Below are 16,698 nucleotides of genomic sequence, written 5' to 3' on the forward strand. Positions count from 1 at the left end.
GGAATTTATGAACATATGAACAATGTCGACATAAAAAAACTTTTGCATTTTCTCCTTAGTTATTCAACACCTCGGGGATGACTTTATGAGGGTGTTAACTGTAATTACACAACTGTAGCAGGTGGCTTAAAATTAAAAGCAGTTCTGAAATCTTCATAACAAGTTACATATTTGTGCCTGATGTGGTGACAGTTCGTACACGAATCACAAGCAAATAGGTTTCATTGCTGTGCTCCCTTCCCCTTGAGCAAGAAATAGAACTTTTAATGCATGCAACCTACCTGAATATAAGGGCAATAATCTGCCAGTATTACAGAGCCTCCGAATCTGCCAAGGTCTGAAGAAGGCACACCAGGGATGTAATCGAAATTCTGGACCCACAATAAATGCAAGAAAAAAAGTTTGCATTCATACTCACATAAGGCCTAGTACTCATACACCTAGTACTTATACGCATAACCTGAAGCACAGTGAATCTATACTTCTCAATTAAACCTTGATCCATTGAGGAAGAGGCATACCGAATTTGCTGTTGTAAAGGATTAGAGCTCAAATATGGAATTTAAATGAAGAGGGGCACACAATGCATTAACTACCATGTTTACTTTCCAGGTGGTGGACAAAGCATCGTATGTCTTTGTTCACTTACACCCTGTATTTAATAAGCATGGGTTCTCAGCAATGTTCAGAACAGCAGCCCTCCAAGCAACTCTCATCTCCTGTTGCACTGCAACAGCAAGATTCTTGAACACCTGAGCACAAGGTAATGGCTTATAACTACTTATCAGCATGCATAAAATGATAGAAGGCCACAAAATATGTAACAGGCAACATTGCTTTCAGTCCCACACCCCCATCAGACTAAAAAAAATGAGCATCATCTTATATCAATGCATCAAATACTTCATGAAAGCACCTGCTGGAAGGCAGCAAGTTGCATGCCACGACAGCCAACGAAATCTTCCCAAAAATAGATATGCTCGTGATTTCAACACATAAAGATGAAATTACTTCGTAGCTAACGCAAAGAGTAACAGGCGGCATTTTACAAGTACAGACCTGAAACATCTTTTCCAAGTATTCACCATGATCGACTAGATTACATATGGCAACAGAATCTCTGCTCTCTGTGCACTCAGTCTCCAAGGGGTCCTTCTTTACTTTGTCACAGAAGGGGTGGATGGTTAGGCCCCTAAATGAAGCAGAAAAAAAAAATTTTTCACTTGCCCTGCACTAGGCACAACTCCACACAATTCACTCCCACATACAGCTGGTGCTCACGTCACATTATGTGCATGCCCCTTCAACTTCAAGACCGAACATTAAAAAAATATCATAGAAACTTGGTGTTTCTGTCCATGTCTCCTGAATTTGAACTGGCAACGAACCAACTAGCCCAAGCCACTGCGTTGTTTGTATGCTTGCAAGGTTCTCAAGCACGGGCAGTTTTTAGGAGCAGGGGAGCAGGCACCAAGCATGGCATTTTCGTTGGGAAACAATTTATGAAGCAACAATTTATGAAGCAATGCTTTGTTTACATGTGACACCTCACCGTATAATCAACAACAAATCCACACCAGTTCTTTGTGTACCTTTCATCGGGCTGGTGGTAACACCCTGAACAAAGTGCTACAGCCTATACAAAAACAAAATTTATCCCAGCAACGTTTACAGAAAGCTTATAGCACTGCTATATTTAACACTGCCACTTGCCTTTTTCGACGGCTGTCAATCCAATCCTTGCAACTTTTAAGAGCAAAGTCACATCCGAGGTTGCGACCCCACTTGAGTGGCTGTGCTTGCTCATAGTTTGGAAGGTACCACCTGTTTGACAAAATTGAAATGAATAACTAAGCAGAGCGAACTGCAAACTCAAACACAAGGATTCATCCAATGAAACAAGCTGACCAAAGTGACACTCTGAAGAGGCAGGTCTCGGAAAGTGCACATAAGGAGTAAAGGAAAGCGATTAAGGAGCCTGCTCTGTGGAGCCACCTCACATACAGCCCCTTCGTCAAGATGTACATCAGGGAGCACATGAAGTGGAAAGTAGGAAAAAGGTACAAACGCCAAGGCGACCACACCAGCAATTGTAATAGAAAATGTCTTTCTCTTACCCCGTGTCCTCCATGAGTGCAAGAGTGATCCTTGAATACACTGGGTTCTGAGTATGTGTTCCAGCCATTGCTTCGTTCTGAGGAGATAGAAATGCAACATAACAGAAAAATGTCCCCATGCATTTAACAAGCAATGCATCTAGGCAACACCTAGTAAGCATTAATCTGCAGACACATATCAGTGTGGCCGTGAACCCCTAAATCTCAGCTGTTAACATCCGTGGTGCCTTCACCTCAGCCATAAAATCTGGCAAGTCAAGAGCACTGAGTACAGTGACATAAAGCTAGGCTTACTTACCATGTCCTCAGGCTCCATATTTCAATGCCTCCATTATAGCCACAAAGTGCAGCTCAAACCTGATGAGATGTCACCCTCTTACCCACCAAAAGAAAATAAGTGCACGCTGCTCCTGCTGTTTCTTTACCATTGATCTAGCAGTGACAACAGAGCAGAAAGCTCGGAACCCTTCAAGCAACTACTTGCGCTCAAGCTGCGCCACTCTGAAAATTAGTTTCTTCCCGCATGTGCCACATTATCCATGCGTTAGCATTACAAGGGTCAGTGCAGGCAGAAATGGCAACGACCGTCATGTGTGACCCATGGCACGCGACACGGTGCGAACCTTGTGACATCATCACAAACTGCCCGCTGTGCTGATGATGATGAATTTTATGGCGCAAGGGCACCTGTGGCCAAAGAGTGCAATGGCACAAGGTTTTTTTCTTCTGCTGAAGGCGGGGTCAAAAACCCATTTCCCAAGCATTTCACCCTAAAGAAGCCGTGCACCAGACAGGGGAAAGCTTGTACCCATTGTATCACCGGAGGGTATCCGGCAGCACTGGGGTATCGAACTCCACACCTCCTGCATGTGAGACGGACGCTCAAACGACAAGGCCACCGCTGCAGTTCACCTGCCCACTGTGGCAGGTGGCAACCTGTCCACAGGATTGTAAGCAAACTGCCCACAATGGCAGGTGGCAGTTAAATTATTGATTGGTCATGAGAGATTGCTCGGGCACATCACTTAACCGCTGCATCACTGCACCAGGAGTGGTGTGCGAGGACTCCCAGTGATCTAAGAATGTGGAGCTACAACAAAACCAGCAGCAACAGAAAATACGAACGCATTCAAATGATCCACTGAAAATCCCCTAAGAGTTTTTGTACTTCACACGGTGCTTTAATCCTCTTCCTATCAAGTTTTTCTGAGCTCCCTGTGGAGCTTATGGGGTTCCAGGTCCCTCTGTGCTTTTGCATACAATAACATGCAGTGCACATGCTGCTTCACAGTTATTTGAGCACAAGTAAGTGCACCCAAGTGAACATTATTGCACTCGATCAGCAGGTTCCTGACAGGGGGTGGCACCTGTATGTATATATGAGGACTATGATGCTAGACAGGGAAGTGGATGCTTGGGAATTTGCAGTGACTGCTGCTAGGGAACAGTTGCTCTGCAAACGAACGTCATGGGCTGCAAGAACATTCCTGAATGGTACACAGGGAAGGAGCATTGTTCTAAGCTTAGTGACAAATATGTACTCGCCACAAGCATTCAGACAAAGACAGAAGTGGTTCCTCCTGTGGGTGGCTGCAATGCCTGCATTATTTGTACCATATTAAGCTCAGGTTAGCATCACATTGTTCTGTTATGAGTCCCTGCAATATCCCATGTTGTACCGTCGTGTAGTTTTCACAAGCAGTTCAGACGTTAGAATAGCACTGCACAAGTGAGAGAACAGTACTGCCCTCTCATCACGACTGCTGTATCTGCGGAGCTATGTTACACATCTACGTGTACTTCCGTTGGCCCACAATAAATTTGTCCGACTCACACTCATGGGTGCGTCACTTATGTAAGAAAATGCTCCACGAAACCTATTAGGTAGAAGGCGTGGCCTTCTCATTCTACAAGAATTCTACAAGAAAGCCTTATCTATGAAGTAGTTCTACAAATAAAAAAATTGACACCAAGACAGTAATAATACTAACACCGCATCTTGCCGCAAATAGACCAACACCATGTTCACAAACATAGGGGGCGCCCACGGACACCGGAGGTTATGGTGCCTGGATGCTTGCATGCCTCCGCTTTCAGGATGGGGACACCCTTTGTACCACCCTGTGCTGCCGTTCTACCCTCACTGCGGCATTTTTGGTACCATGCGCGTCGCGTACTGCACATTATGAATGTGGCTTGGTATCTGTGCAGTTGTGTGGCGACTGCAATAACTCATCTGAACTGGAAATATGCACTACATAGCTGTTTCAGTCATGGCAGTAATGGTGTGGTACTTTTGAGTGTGTTTAATACATGATACAGTTGCGACTACATAGCGATCGAAAGTTATGATGGGTTGCTGTGTTCCCCAGCGAATGGCTGCACTGAAAACGGATAAAAGCTATTTGGTATTATTTCGTAGTCGTAATTTAGAGTGTATCAGGGTCGCCGAATTCCACAGGATTATGCTGTATTTGTTGTCCGAACTTATGGACTGTTCATAAGACCACAAGATTCTTGGGTTTGCCAGCAGCGCGAAGGATGACTTGCCAAAAGTTAGCAACCTGCTTTCCTAACATATTCTGGGACCCCTTTGTCTTATTACTGCGCCATATGTGGAGAATTTCACGTGGTAATGGCAAATTTCTCTTTCAAACAGACTGTCACCACATTGTTCTTGGGTGGACAGCTGAGCCCGCGCCTGAAACCTAATGGTGATATTTTCTTAATTGCTTTCCTTAGTGGCTTGATCCACAACTAAACGTACAAAAGGGTGAGTTTCACTCTGAATGGTGTTGACTGGACGTAGATTGATGATGCGACGCGGCGACGTCTTGCGGATTCGTAGTTGCTAAGTAGCCTTATTTGAGGTCAAATTTCACTAAAACCATTTTTTTCTAAAAAGCTGAAGAAAAAGTCACTAAATGTGGCCGATTCACAAAGGAACCTCACAGAATCAACCCCTGTAAACCACTTCGTTTGAATCCCACTGTCTCCACCAGTTTAAACTAACAAAGGAGAGTCAGAGCAACACAGGCAGCCTTCCTCACTTCCTCAGAACCACCTGTTCCAGTTGCCAAGAGACTCCGTTTTTCCGCCTCAGTTGATAGTTGTCGGGCGAGGCAACAAACCTCTCTTTATGGTATGGGTCTGGGCTAGTTGGAAAACCATGTTTTTGACATAAAGCACTCAGAAAGACACGGACGAGTGAACACAGCAATCAAGCTCGCATCCCTGCTGCTGTTATCAAGAGATCTCGAGTAAAAAAAAATGATAAAACTCTGGGACATGCTTGTCCAGAAATATGCTAGGTGTAATATTAAGAGACCGGAAACGGGCAGAGTGGGTGAGGGAACAAACGCGAATTAATGAGATCCTAGTCGAAACCAAAAGGAAGAAATCGGCTTGGGCAGGGCATGTGATGTGAAGGCAAGATAACCGATGGTCCTTAAGGGTAATGGAGTGGATTCCAAGAGAAGGCAAGCATAGCAGGGGCCGGCAGAAGGTTAGGTGGGCGGATGAGATTAGGAAGTTTGCGGGCATAAGGCGGGCGCAGCTGGCAAAGGACAGGGTTAATTAAAGAGACATGGGAAAGTCCTTTGCCCTGCAGTAGGTGTAGTCAGGCTGATGATGATGCATGACAAATTTTATTGCTGTGGCTATGTGGTGCCAACAAAAGGAGACATTTTTCCCGAGTACTCGTTTATTTGAAAGAAATACTAAAAGCAATACGTATGCTGACATTGCACAGCACACGGTAGTCTTTTGCATTTCGCCTCCATTGAAGCACGGTTGTGACTGCTTAGACAGAGCCTACGTCCTCAGGCTCAGCACCTGAATGTACCATGAGGAGACATTCCTTATTCTTCACCCATAAAAAGAATGGCTTGGTTTGGTTTCATGGGCTTTAATGTCCCAAAGTGACTCAGGCTATGAGGGACGCTGTAGTGAAGAGCTCCGGATAATTTTCAGCCCCTGGGGTTCTTTAATGCACATCAACATTGCACAGTACACAGGCCTCCAGCATTTCGCCTCCATCAAAATGTGACCACCATGGCCGGAATCGAACCTGCATCTTCTGGGTCAGCAGCCAAGCACCATAACCACTGAGCCACCACAGCGGCATATATAAAAAGAAATGATTGACCTCCTTCAATAACAGTGCACTGGTGACAGCGTGTGTATGCAAACAGCAACAAAACAATTGATGGACTAGGGAACAGTTGACCTCCTGCATGATTTCATGGCCACAGCTGGCTCAAAAATGTAATGAATGCCCACACTCCAAACATCCAGCAGCTGAAATGAAGTACAGTGCACAGTAGGCGAAAAGCGAACTTACCTCAAAGAGTCGCTTTTCCCAGTGAGTCAGCCTTGTTCCATCCTCACCTTGGTCCTCCATCTCTGCACCTTCCAGATGAGAGCAGTTGAAATGCCACCTAACTTCTGCCTGCAGAGATGTGCAGTCCACCACAGAAAAGAGCACACACTGTGAACTCTAGCCAAAGCCCAATGCATAACAGATCATGCTCACTGCGCAATACTTGCAGGTTCCAACTGTTTGCAGAAGTATTAAATATATATTACTAATACATGTGAGAAAAGGGGCCTGGCACTGTCAGGCACAGCTGCAGTGTAGGGATCATAGGCTCCTCAGAGCCACTATAGCCCTTTCATTTCGTATAAGAGCAGGTTCCAATAAGTTTTCCTTCCTGTGCGCAGACTACTTATTAAATGGTGGAATTGAAACACACTGCATTCAATGAAAGTTAGGAATCTACTCTTTCCCAGCAGAATAGCTTTTCAACTCCATCACCAAGTAAAAAGTGCCATATCCCAAGAGGCATACTTGTACTATGTAACAGTTGGTCAGATTTTTATCATGTTGTAGTAACCTTCCAACACTGAACTTTATGACAACCTTTGGAATGACTGTAGAAGTGACTGGAATGGAATACCGTCTTGAACACACAGGATGAGATAAACGCCACTTGCCACAACACGAGGTGTGACCATGATCCAAAAATCTTTGCTTATGGACCCTCCGTGTATCTTCCAGTCATGCCTGGTAACTTTCTTCATGACACGGTCACTCCATTTGTGCGTCTGTAACCTGAGAGGTAGCAAAAATTAACTTGTAAGCCCCACTTTTTCTACATTCATAACAAAACCCTACAAAGAGATGATGCCTTCAACAACTTGGGCCTCTAATAGTGTGTACCCTATAAAGGAATAGTAAAATCGGAATAAGGTTGGAAGAAGCTGGTTTATTTCATGGTCTTCACTTGCATTTGGAAAACAACCTCAAAGCTCAAGCACACAAAAAAGTTTTGCAAACTCCCAGAATAAACTTATAGCTTTCCCTAATTAAAACCAATTTTCCAGAAAGATGAAACTTGCAACACAACAAATTTAACATACTGAATTTAAGAGATAGCACCCCCTACCCCCCAAAAATTCAAGGGGATTCATGCGGCAGAGTATGTATTAGTGTCAGTGCTCCTTCCTTATGGAGCAGCCACTGCCACTGAGGGGTTTAAACCGCGTGAAAAGATGGCATGATCCAGTCCACCAATCCCTGTGTGTCATGCTGTACCCCCTCTCCACTCTCCCCACCCATCAGCTCTGACTGGCAATTACAGAGTCTCTCTCAGCACCCGTTGCTTCGAACCTCTATTCCTCTTCCCTCTCCACCTACCCTGAAAGTAGGGAGTAGGATTTCCCGCATTTCACTTTGCTTTTTTCCACATGACGCTTCACATAACAACGTAAATGCCAGACACTTTTTTCCCATAATGGGCTTCTGAATGCTAACAAATTAAAGTTATAGGACAATCAGACATCTGATGCGACAATTGTGCAAAAGAAGTTGCATTTATCTTCGATGATTCCTTCGATACCTTTAATTTGTGCAGAGGCTTCACATACACAACACAATTTTTCTGGAGATTGAAAGTGGGTGGAGGTGGCAGCCTCCAGCAGCCCCCCAGGTAGGGGGTTAGGGTGGGGAGGTGGGAGTTAGGGTGGGGAGCGGGTGGCGGCATTCTGGAGGGTGAAGGTGGGTGGGTTGGTGGTAGATGGAGCTTCTGGAGGGTTGAGTTGGGCAGGGATGGGACTGGTAGCCCCCTAGCTAGGGAGGTGCAGCGAGGAGGTGGCTGATGGGTGGTGCGTCTGGAAAGTGGAGGCTTCACTCTCCGAGGTTACAGATAGATGCCACCATTTTCGCATTGTGACACTATGTGCTGCACCTTCAAAGCAGTCATGATCTGAGCAGCAGCGAAGCGAAATGGTGGCCTTTTTAAGTGTAGAAGAGGTTGCTCAGTGTGGGGCGCAGGGTCCCGTGGTGACAGCCAATAGCAGGAATGTTTTGGACTTCCATACAGGATATACTTTTTATTGCTAGTGAGCACTCGACTGAATATGAATGCAGTGCAATGCCGGAAGAGCTATGACAAATAGTCTGTGGGCCACTAGTCGCACCTTGTTGGCATTCAACATAGTGTGGGGCACCCATTTGCTTAACTCAAATGCCTTGCCAATGCAGTGCAGGCTGATGTCTGATGGTTTCAGATGTCTGATGGTTTCAGACGTTTGATCTATAAAAGTCTAATGGTTTCAGCGGAAATTTGGAAGCAAGTTCACCCCATGTCGGACTGTTGTCCTCGTCTATAGCCACCTTCAGGCCCTCATCACCAGCATGTGTCTGGCGACTTCTGGGTGCATTACAAAGAGGCAGGTCTCCGAAGCCGTGAACTTTTGGAACCAAAGCGTAGCAGTGCATTCAATCATGGCATTATTCCTAAAGGCTTGACGTACTCCACGGCTTGAATCAGCTGCTCACAAGCACAACTTAAAGTCACAGAGCAGACAAGCCTGACTGAGGTGTTTCAACACCTCCATTTCCTTTCACCACTACTCAAGCTATGACTACTGTGAGGGTGCAACACGTGTGTAGTTATCATGGGTAATGTTCCTACTAACAACCTGACCATTTTTTCAGTACATACGGGAGTAATTTTCTTATCAGTGTTCCCTTTTGCAATGCGCCATGAAAAATGAAGTTTTTTGCTTAGCTTATAGCACAAGCTGTTGCATACTATCATTGGTCTTCACATTTTTTCTAGCAAACAGATTTGTAATAAGGGAGTAATTACTCCTTGACATCCACTCGAGCACAGCCCTACGAAAAGAAAAACAGAGAAGAAAGAAAAAAAAAACAATTTGCTGTACTAGGGCATATTTCAAATCAGAATGACCTGAAATCATAACTATAATGGCAGGTCTCATTTTATTAGCAATTTTAAGGAAGTTCAACTATACCTAACTTATAAAGGTGATTCCGCAAGAACACAGCTAATGCTTATGCTTACGGTATGATATGAAGGTTTCACTGTCTCTATTAAAACCTCTATTGAAATATAAGAATGAAGAGAAGCCTACACTACCATCTGAGAGATAGTAAACTAGGACTCAGGTAAATTGCCAGCTTTCCCAATTAAAAAGAAATCAACTAAAACAATTAAAAACATATCTGGAAATAATCAGTGTCAAATGTGTTTTTCAAGCCTTCTTTTTTCTGACTAAACCTAGTAAGAAGACCAGAAGTCTATGATAACTATTAACCTGCATGTGAGTTTCATATGTTGTATTTTAAATGCAACACAAGTTTTGTTACTGATATCCAAAGCGGAAATTCACCCCTCGCTTTACAACTGGATCAATGTTAGTGAATAACTGAATCGTTTTTTTCCTGTCCCCCTGCTCGCAAACGCAACCATCACATTACAATTGTGATAGAGCTAGTCTCATGCAAATACATCACTTCTACCCCAAAAAATGTGCACAGATGTCCAAAAAATACCCTGGAAAGAAAATGCACCACATTTTGGGCCTGGCATGTAAGAAGGCATTAAACCACATCCTTTATCAGGATAAAGCAGAAAGCCAAAGGGCCCAAATTGTGCCTCAGAACTGCCGTGCACAGAATTGAACTGCAAGAGATATTCGGCTTAAAAATGAATGTGCGTGCATAAGATATCTGTTGCGAGTAAAATGCTTGAAACCTGCAGCTAAGAGCAGTTAGTTCAGGTGAGCACAGTGAGGGGGAAAAGGTATGCTTGAAGATTCCATTTCCTTTCTGAGGCTGCCCTCTGTTACCTGACCCACAATCTGAGGGCACTCCATGTTAACTCCAGCCGAACACTAGCACAAGCCCTTAGCACTTTACACTTGGGCACCGCAAAAATGCAGCTTCCAAGCCAGGTACTGAAAATACTGCATCACTAATGAAATAAGGTACAAAAGCTGCCAGTTATAAATAGTAGTTTGCAATATCTTGCATTATACAGAAGCAACGCTTAGAAGTGGGTATTGAATAATGCCAATTACAGCAAAAACTTCCTGGTTTATTCAAAACAGGCCAAAAAGGGTTTGTTCAACCAGTTTAGTGCAATCTCCTACGGTGAAAAATATTCGCACGGTTTTTCTCAGGGAGGGCGAAACACCTGCCAACACATGCAGGTGAGCAAGTGAGCAAGCAAGCAAGGAAAAAGCCAAGCAAAACAGAAGAAAGAGGCAAGTAAGTAGCCTTCAGAGCTACAGAAGGTGCCTTCCCCTCTGAACTGTCTTAAGATGCAGGTTGGAAGATGTAGACAATACCTGCCACTAAGTCAAACAAGTTAGGGAAACAATGGCATATATTTTAGTATAGCATAGAGCCTACCAACCCCATATAGATAAAAAAATTAAGATTTAGGCAGGCTTTCACAATTTTAAAGCAATTATTGCACAATTAATAACCAGAATGAAAGAAATCAGTAAATTGGAGTTTTAACTTTCTACACAAGAATAAGAGAAGCAGGCCAATCAAGGAGGAAAGTTAGAAAGGGACAGTGTTAGTATTTATTCTTAATGGCAAGGCAGCAATTGCCACTAGCCTATTAAAAGCTAGAAGCGCCTGCACAACCGTCCATGCGAAACTCCAAATCTCTGACCTATGATGCAAGCACACTTGAATAATTTTTTATTTTGGACAAAGAATGTCACCACCTAGAATGCAATGTTACACAAAGCCCACTACCAATGCTGCCTCAATGTAAAATGTGCAAGCAAATGTATGTGTGTGCAGGGGACATGTCTTCGCTGGAGATGCAAGCTTGTAACACCTGCCAAACCATACTTATGCACAGAACTAATATTTCCCCTATGCAGGTGGCATGTTGTTTCTAAGAACTTCTTGTTGGGCTAGTTGGTGCATGGTTGTTCTTAAGACAAATTGCGCACACATAAAAGACAGACACAGGACAGACACTATCAATTACAGTTTGCGCTCTTTCCGTCTTGTTGTGTTCTTCCTGTGTCTGTCTTTTATGTGTGCCAAACTCGTCTTAAGAGCAGAAGGCAGGCTACCTTTCTTTAAGAGGGCCACAGCCAGTACATGCAGTCTGGAAGATCATGCACCACCGACCTCAACAAGCAACAGTTTCTTCCGCTCAAACATAGGAGTGCAGTAGACAGGAGTCAAACCCGCTCAAACATAGGAGTGCAGTAGACAGGAGTCAAACAGCAGCAAATGCAAAAGGCAAGAATCGAAGGGTAGCAAATGTAAGAAGGCCGAAAGGCACCAAAAATAAGAGAAAGAATTTAAAAAATGCCCCAAAGCAAGCATGCTGAAATAAATTCTATCTTCTGCACTGCTAGCAGGCTACAAGAGAAAGAAATTCAAAATAAGGTGCATTACCTAAAGCAACAGAAAAAGCCTCACAGCTAGGTCTGAAACAAAAAGAAATAGGACATAAGCAAAAAGCATACTTGTAAGCCAGAAGACCCAAGCCAAGGAAGGCAGACAATAGCATGGCAACAAAAACAGACGATAGCCAAAAACTGCAGCCAGGCTGAGAGAAAATTTACATAGTTTTTTTCACACAGTTGCACTATCTAAAAAATTCCAGCATAAATTTTGTTTGCTACGATGACATGACTGCCAAGCTTGCACTAACTCTGTCATCAAATCTTTCCTGCACGTGCTTACGTTTTGGATAGAACTGAAATCTCTATTTCATTTGCAAAAACAAATCAGTAACTGCAATCCTTACAATCCAAAAGTTACCACTGACACTAGCATGACCTTTCATTTTCCCATCTGAGCAGGGTAGTGCACTGAACATGGAAAGCTGATGCAGGGCAGCCTGGTGGTATCTGGAACTCAGCAGTGTTCAGTTGTATAACAAGTGAACGCTGGGGATCGGATTATTCAGTGGACAAACATTACATGACATTTCACAAAGTACAACACTAATACATCTGTCGCACTAGTATAATATGACAAAAAGAAATGTTCTCGAATAATTGAATTCTCTTTCACAAGCTTGTGCTGAAAACATATACAAAATAATGTCCAAAAGACGTAAAAGCATGTTCTACAGACAAAAACTGTAAGCAACTGACAATTAGCTTCATATACGCTCACTTAGGATCTTACATGTCAGGCACATCAGGCTCAGCAAAACTGAGTCGGTGCTGTGCATAATCGTTTTTGGGTACATCCCTTTCATCTGTCCTGCACCTAATGGCTGGAGCAGCTAAACTAAATTTACTGAGTAACTCACGGGCAGGCATACTTGCCACCAACATCGTAACGGTCCCATCGTCATCAAATCTACATACACAGACAGAAGACAAGCCAGCAGCCACAAGTTTTTGAAAGCTCACCTTTTTAAGCAGGACCCACTGGAAGAACAATACACTCATGGTTACAACAGCTTAAAACCATAAAGCTGCTGAACCCATTTGTGAGAACAACATGCTCACGGTCACCGCAGCCTTTCACACACTGCAAATGTACCCCGAAAAAGTGTCAAGTTCTTTTCAGAGGCAAAATGTAGGCTTAGTGAGAGCAATGGCGGGCACTAGAGTTGTTCTTGTCTCTTTTTTGGCCAAGTGCGCTGGTAGGAACAAGCTGACGTACACTGCAGCAAAGCTCTGCACCAGATGACAAATCCCGGGAAAGTGAAAGTATTGCCAGATTGAAGGGCTCTGATATTGCCAAAAGCGCTGGGGCTACTATAACTCAGGACAGAAAGATAAAGGGCATAGATGCGTCGCAGGAAGAACGTAGCTAGTTCTCTGCCGGTTTTGAACTCACTCTTTGTTCACTGCTGGCTTTCCATTTCTTTCTCGAGGAGTCAACGGGTATCCGTTTTTGTCACGAAAGTAGGCATATAAGCTCACTGAAAAGCCCTGCAAAATGAGGCAGGCGACATTCAAGCTATGTATGCGCTAAGGAATCATATACATAATGCACACGTAAAACAAAGCCTTACCAAGGCATGAAGAATTTCATGTTTGACGGTTGACAGCAATGTGTCCATGTCCTGCGGCTTTGTCGAAATGGAGTCAGGGCAGAGGTTGGCATGGCCAGCAATAGGTCTGGCAAAGAAGTGCAAGACGCAGATGAAAGGGAGAGAAAGCCCAGAAACCATTGCCCTAAACAATACTGAACACTAGAAATCCTTCAAAGAGGAGAAAGAAGACAAGACGTAAATGACACACCATGCTTCCCAGATAATAAAAGCAGAGCATGTGGATGAAATGCTGCTGTTTGATTAGGACACTGCTAGATTCCCTTCAGTGCAAATAATCAAAAACGTGAGACACACACAAATGAAAATCTTTAAGACACAAGAAATTGAACTGAGCACGAAAGTAAGAATTCAGTTTTGAAACAAAAGTAATCAAAATTTAACACCTAGTTGTTTTGCAGCAGTGTTACAAAATGTGGCATGCTTTCTTTTAAAGAGTAGGTAAAGAAAAGGCAAAAGGCAGTGACATAACACACAAAGCAATATCCAGTTTGATACACGTACAACACATGGAGGTGGGTAGAGCAGAGACAGAAGAAAAAGAAGAGAGCGAAAAAGAAAGCATTAATAAACACACACACCCAAAAGACATCATACAGCGATGCATAAAAGGCAACATCACATAACAGTTAACCTGAGGAATCATAACAGCACCTCCACCACATTCATGTCAGAAAACATAGGAGTAGCTTGCCAAGCGACGCACACATTTAGCAATACAACTTGTTGGGCATAGTTGTAAGGACCGCACCAGTATATTGAAGCACGATGTAGATGCCAAATTAGCACTGCTGCAGTACAACTTGCTGGGCATAGTTGTAAGCACCACACCATTATATTGAAGCAAGACGTAGATGCCAAATTAGCACTGCTGCCAAGGCCACGGGAAAACAAAAGACAACCCTGCCCAGCTGTATTCATTTCACAAGACAAAGGCACTTGAGGAAGTGGACACCTGACAACATTAGTAATGAGAGAAGTGCGTACCTATCTGTTGATGCTTCCTGTTGACAATGGGCGGCGTAAGCCACTGTCTGCCCTATAAAGCAGCGGTCTGTCTGCATGGCTGACACATAAAACACAAAGTCGGCATCGGGTATTCCACGCCCAGCGCTCCCTTTGGTTTGGCAGTAGCGGCCTGTGCTATCACAAACTCTGCAAGGCTGGTGGTTTGAAAAAAGGGAGGCAAAACAGCCATGATCAGTTGGCAAATCTCTAAATATTTTATGGAAGAGGCTTCCAAGTAGCCAGCCACTGGCAATGACGCGACTTGTAATGAGCTCTCCATACAGTATATGTTGCGTGGCAGGCAAAATGATTGTCCAATTGCTACGATCAAAACTAAACAGGAAAAACAAACACCATGAAAACATTATGCACAAACCTCCAAATGCTCTTTGGGAACAATGACTTCACCGCAGGTCGTCTCACTCTCGCAATATTCATTGCAGTACAGGTACGGGTCTTGATCAGGAGAGAAGGCTTGGTTGTTTGGACATTTCCTGTTCGTAGCCACGATTGCGTACGCATTAACGTGACTGTCATGCAACAGCGTGTACGAAGTACTACGTCCATACATGTTTTTAGCACGTTACCTGTTCAACCTAATAGGCACCAGAGTTGGCCTAACCATAAGGGTCTTCTGCCAGTAGTCGAGCGCCTCCGGTAATATTGTGTCCTACAAAAGAGAAGCCGCCGGAGAATATTATGCATTTTGATCACGAAGGATCCGAACTGTTGCAGCAATGGAGATCCAGGCAAGTACAAGGGGAGATAAGGGAGCGAACGAACTCACATTTATTATCTCAAATTTCTCCGGTGGCAACCTGAAAATCAAGTCGACGGAACACTGTGATCAAGATCGCAAAGACGCGCGGAGACTGCAATGCAGCTCAGTGACAGAGTTTGCCCGAGGTAGGCGCGAAAGTTTATTTGCACGCAAAGAGAAAGAAAAGAAAGAGTCGTACGTCCGACGGAAAAAATTAAAACCGATGACGCAAGCCGCGGCCAAAAAACCAAAAAAACCACGCTCACCTGGAAATGCTCTTATCGTAGAACACCTTGATTCTTAGAGGCTGGCTAATGCTTCGCTTTCTTACGTGCGATGAGGGCTCTAAATGCACCGGGTTAAGTACCTGCAAACAGGACCACGTTAGCAGCCGAGAGCTATGACCAACTAACAGTAAACATCAACACGGTAACGGGACAAGCACAGCAATCTGAATCTAACGGGACGCTACGGAGTCTACGTGCTGCGCTTTCAAAAGTAGCGATCAGGGACACAAACGGTTGTTGTTTCATCAGAAAGCAGAACTCAACCAATCAAGCCTCCTGCGAGAGAGCATTAACACGTTAAAACGGGGAGGAAAAATATGGAAGGGGTGTGATCGCATAAAGTGAGCAACAAGGCAACTTACGTCTTCGATCTTTGGCGGGACGTAGCTGCAGCGGAAGCACCGGACGCACGTGAAGTACGACGTGACGAGTACCCAGTACGCGACGAACTTCATCGAGCTCGACTATTTCGACGTTACCCCATTGAATACACTGCGTTCCGACCGTCCCCCCCGAATTAAGCTACGGTACCCCAACCAGATCGCACCATCAACCGCTCGACTGGCTGACGGGCTAACAGACGCCTTCCAGTTGCAAGGCACGTCTTGTAGTACGACGACAGTGCTGCCGCCACCGACGCAGCCAGACGCAGGTTGGTTGTCCGCGCCACCGCTGTACTGTAAGCAAGCCGTCCAGGGAGCTGCCCGCGCGATCCGCCGTTGGTTTGCAAGCAGCCTAGCGTAACGCTGCAATCAGTGCGGATGCTGTCGGCACAGCATAAAGAAATGCCAAAACATTGCCCCCGTGCTCTCTTTGCTTGTAACTTATACTTGTTTCAAGATTTCGATGCGGTCTCATTCATCTCGACGCGCGTCTCGCACGTATTTCCGCGTGCACGTAATGTGTTAACTCCGCCGCGCCTTCGCGGTCTGCTGCCGGCAGCAGTCAAGGGCGCGTGCACACTCTCAAAGGCATGAGACTTTAAGAATACGTCCCAAGGCTGCCTTACTGGCCTCATAACGGAGTACTAAGGCACAGCGGCCGGGGACATACAACCGGCGGGAAAATAAAACGGCAATCACGAATGTAAGCCGCTTCCTGCCTACGACTCCTGAATGGAAGCATGAAATATGCATGGCGCAACCAACTGGACGGCAGCCTTCCCT

General features: G+C 44.6%; 1 protein-coding gene across 1 annotated transcript in view; it reads right to left on the reverse strand.

The window, feature by feature from the left end:
* Invadolysin (leishmanolysin-like peptidase, invadolysin) overlaps positions 1 to 16,146 on the reverse strand; it is a 29,182-nt gene extending 13,036 nt beyond the window's left edge. Inside the window, exons 1-14 of the mRNA XM_077626907.1 lie at positions 15,895 to 16,146; positions 15,512 to 15,612; positions 15,273 to 15,303; positions 15,073 to 15,155; positions 14,862 to 14,979; positions 14,465 to 14,640; positions 13,439 to 13,544; positions 13,261 to 13,355; positions 7,109 to 7,230; positions 6,460 to 6,563; positions 2,118 to 2,194; positions 1,714 to 1,824; positions 1,060 to 1,192; positions 282 to 371 (exon numbers count right to left, since the gene is read on the reverse strand). Coding sequence (XP_077483033.1) covers positions 282 to 371; positions 1,060 to 1,192; positions 1,714 to 1,824; positions 2,118 to 2,194; positions 6,460 to 6,563; positions 7,109 to 7,230; positions 13,261 to 13,355; positions 13,439 to 13,544; positions 14,465 to 14,640; positions 14,862 to 14,979; positions 15,073 to 15,155; positions 15,273 to 15,303; positions 15,512 to 15,612; positions 15,895 to 15,987 — 1,440 coding nt within the window. The 5' untranslated portion in view covers positions 15,988 to 16,146. The remainder of the gene's footprint in view (positions 1 to 281; positions 372 to 1,059; positions 1,193 to 1,713; positions 1,825 to 2,117; positions 2,195 to 6,459; positions 6,564 to 7,108; positions 7,231 to 13,260; positions 13,356 to 13,438; positions 13,545 to 14,464; positions 14,641 to 14,861; positions 14,980 to 15,072; positions 15,156 to 15,272; positions 15,304 to 15,511; positions 15,613 to 15,894) is intronic.
* Between the last annotated feature and the right edge of the window lie 552 nt (positions 16,147 to 16,698).

Source organism: Amblyomma americanum, chromosome 6 (assembly GCF_052857255.1).
Source record: "Amblyomma americanum isolate KBUSLIRL-KWMA chromosome 6, ASM5285725v1, whole genome shotgun sequence".
Taxonomy (NCBI): Eukaryota; Metazoa; Arthropoda; class Arachnida; order Ixodida; family Ixodidae; genus Amblyomma; species Amblyomma americanum.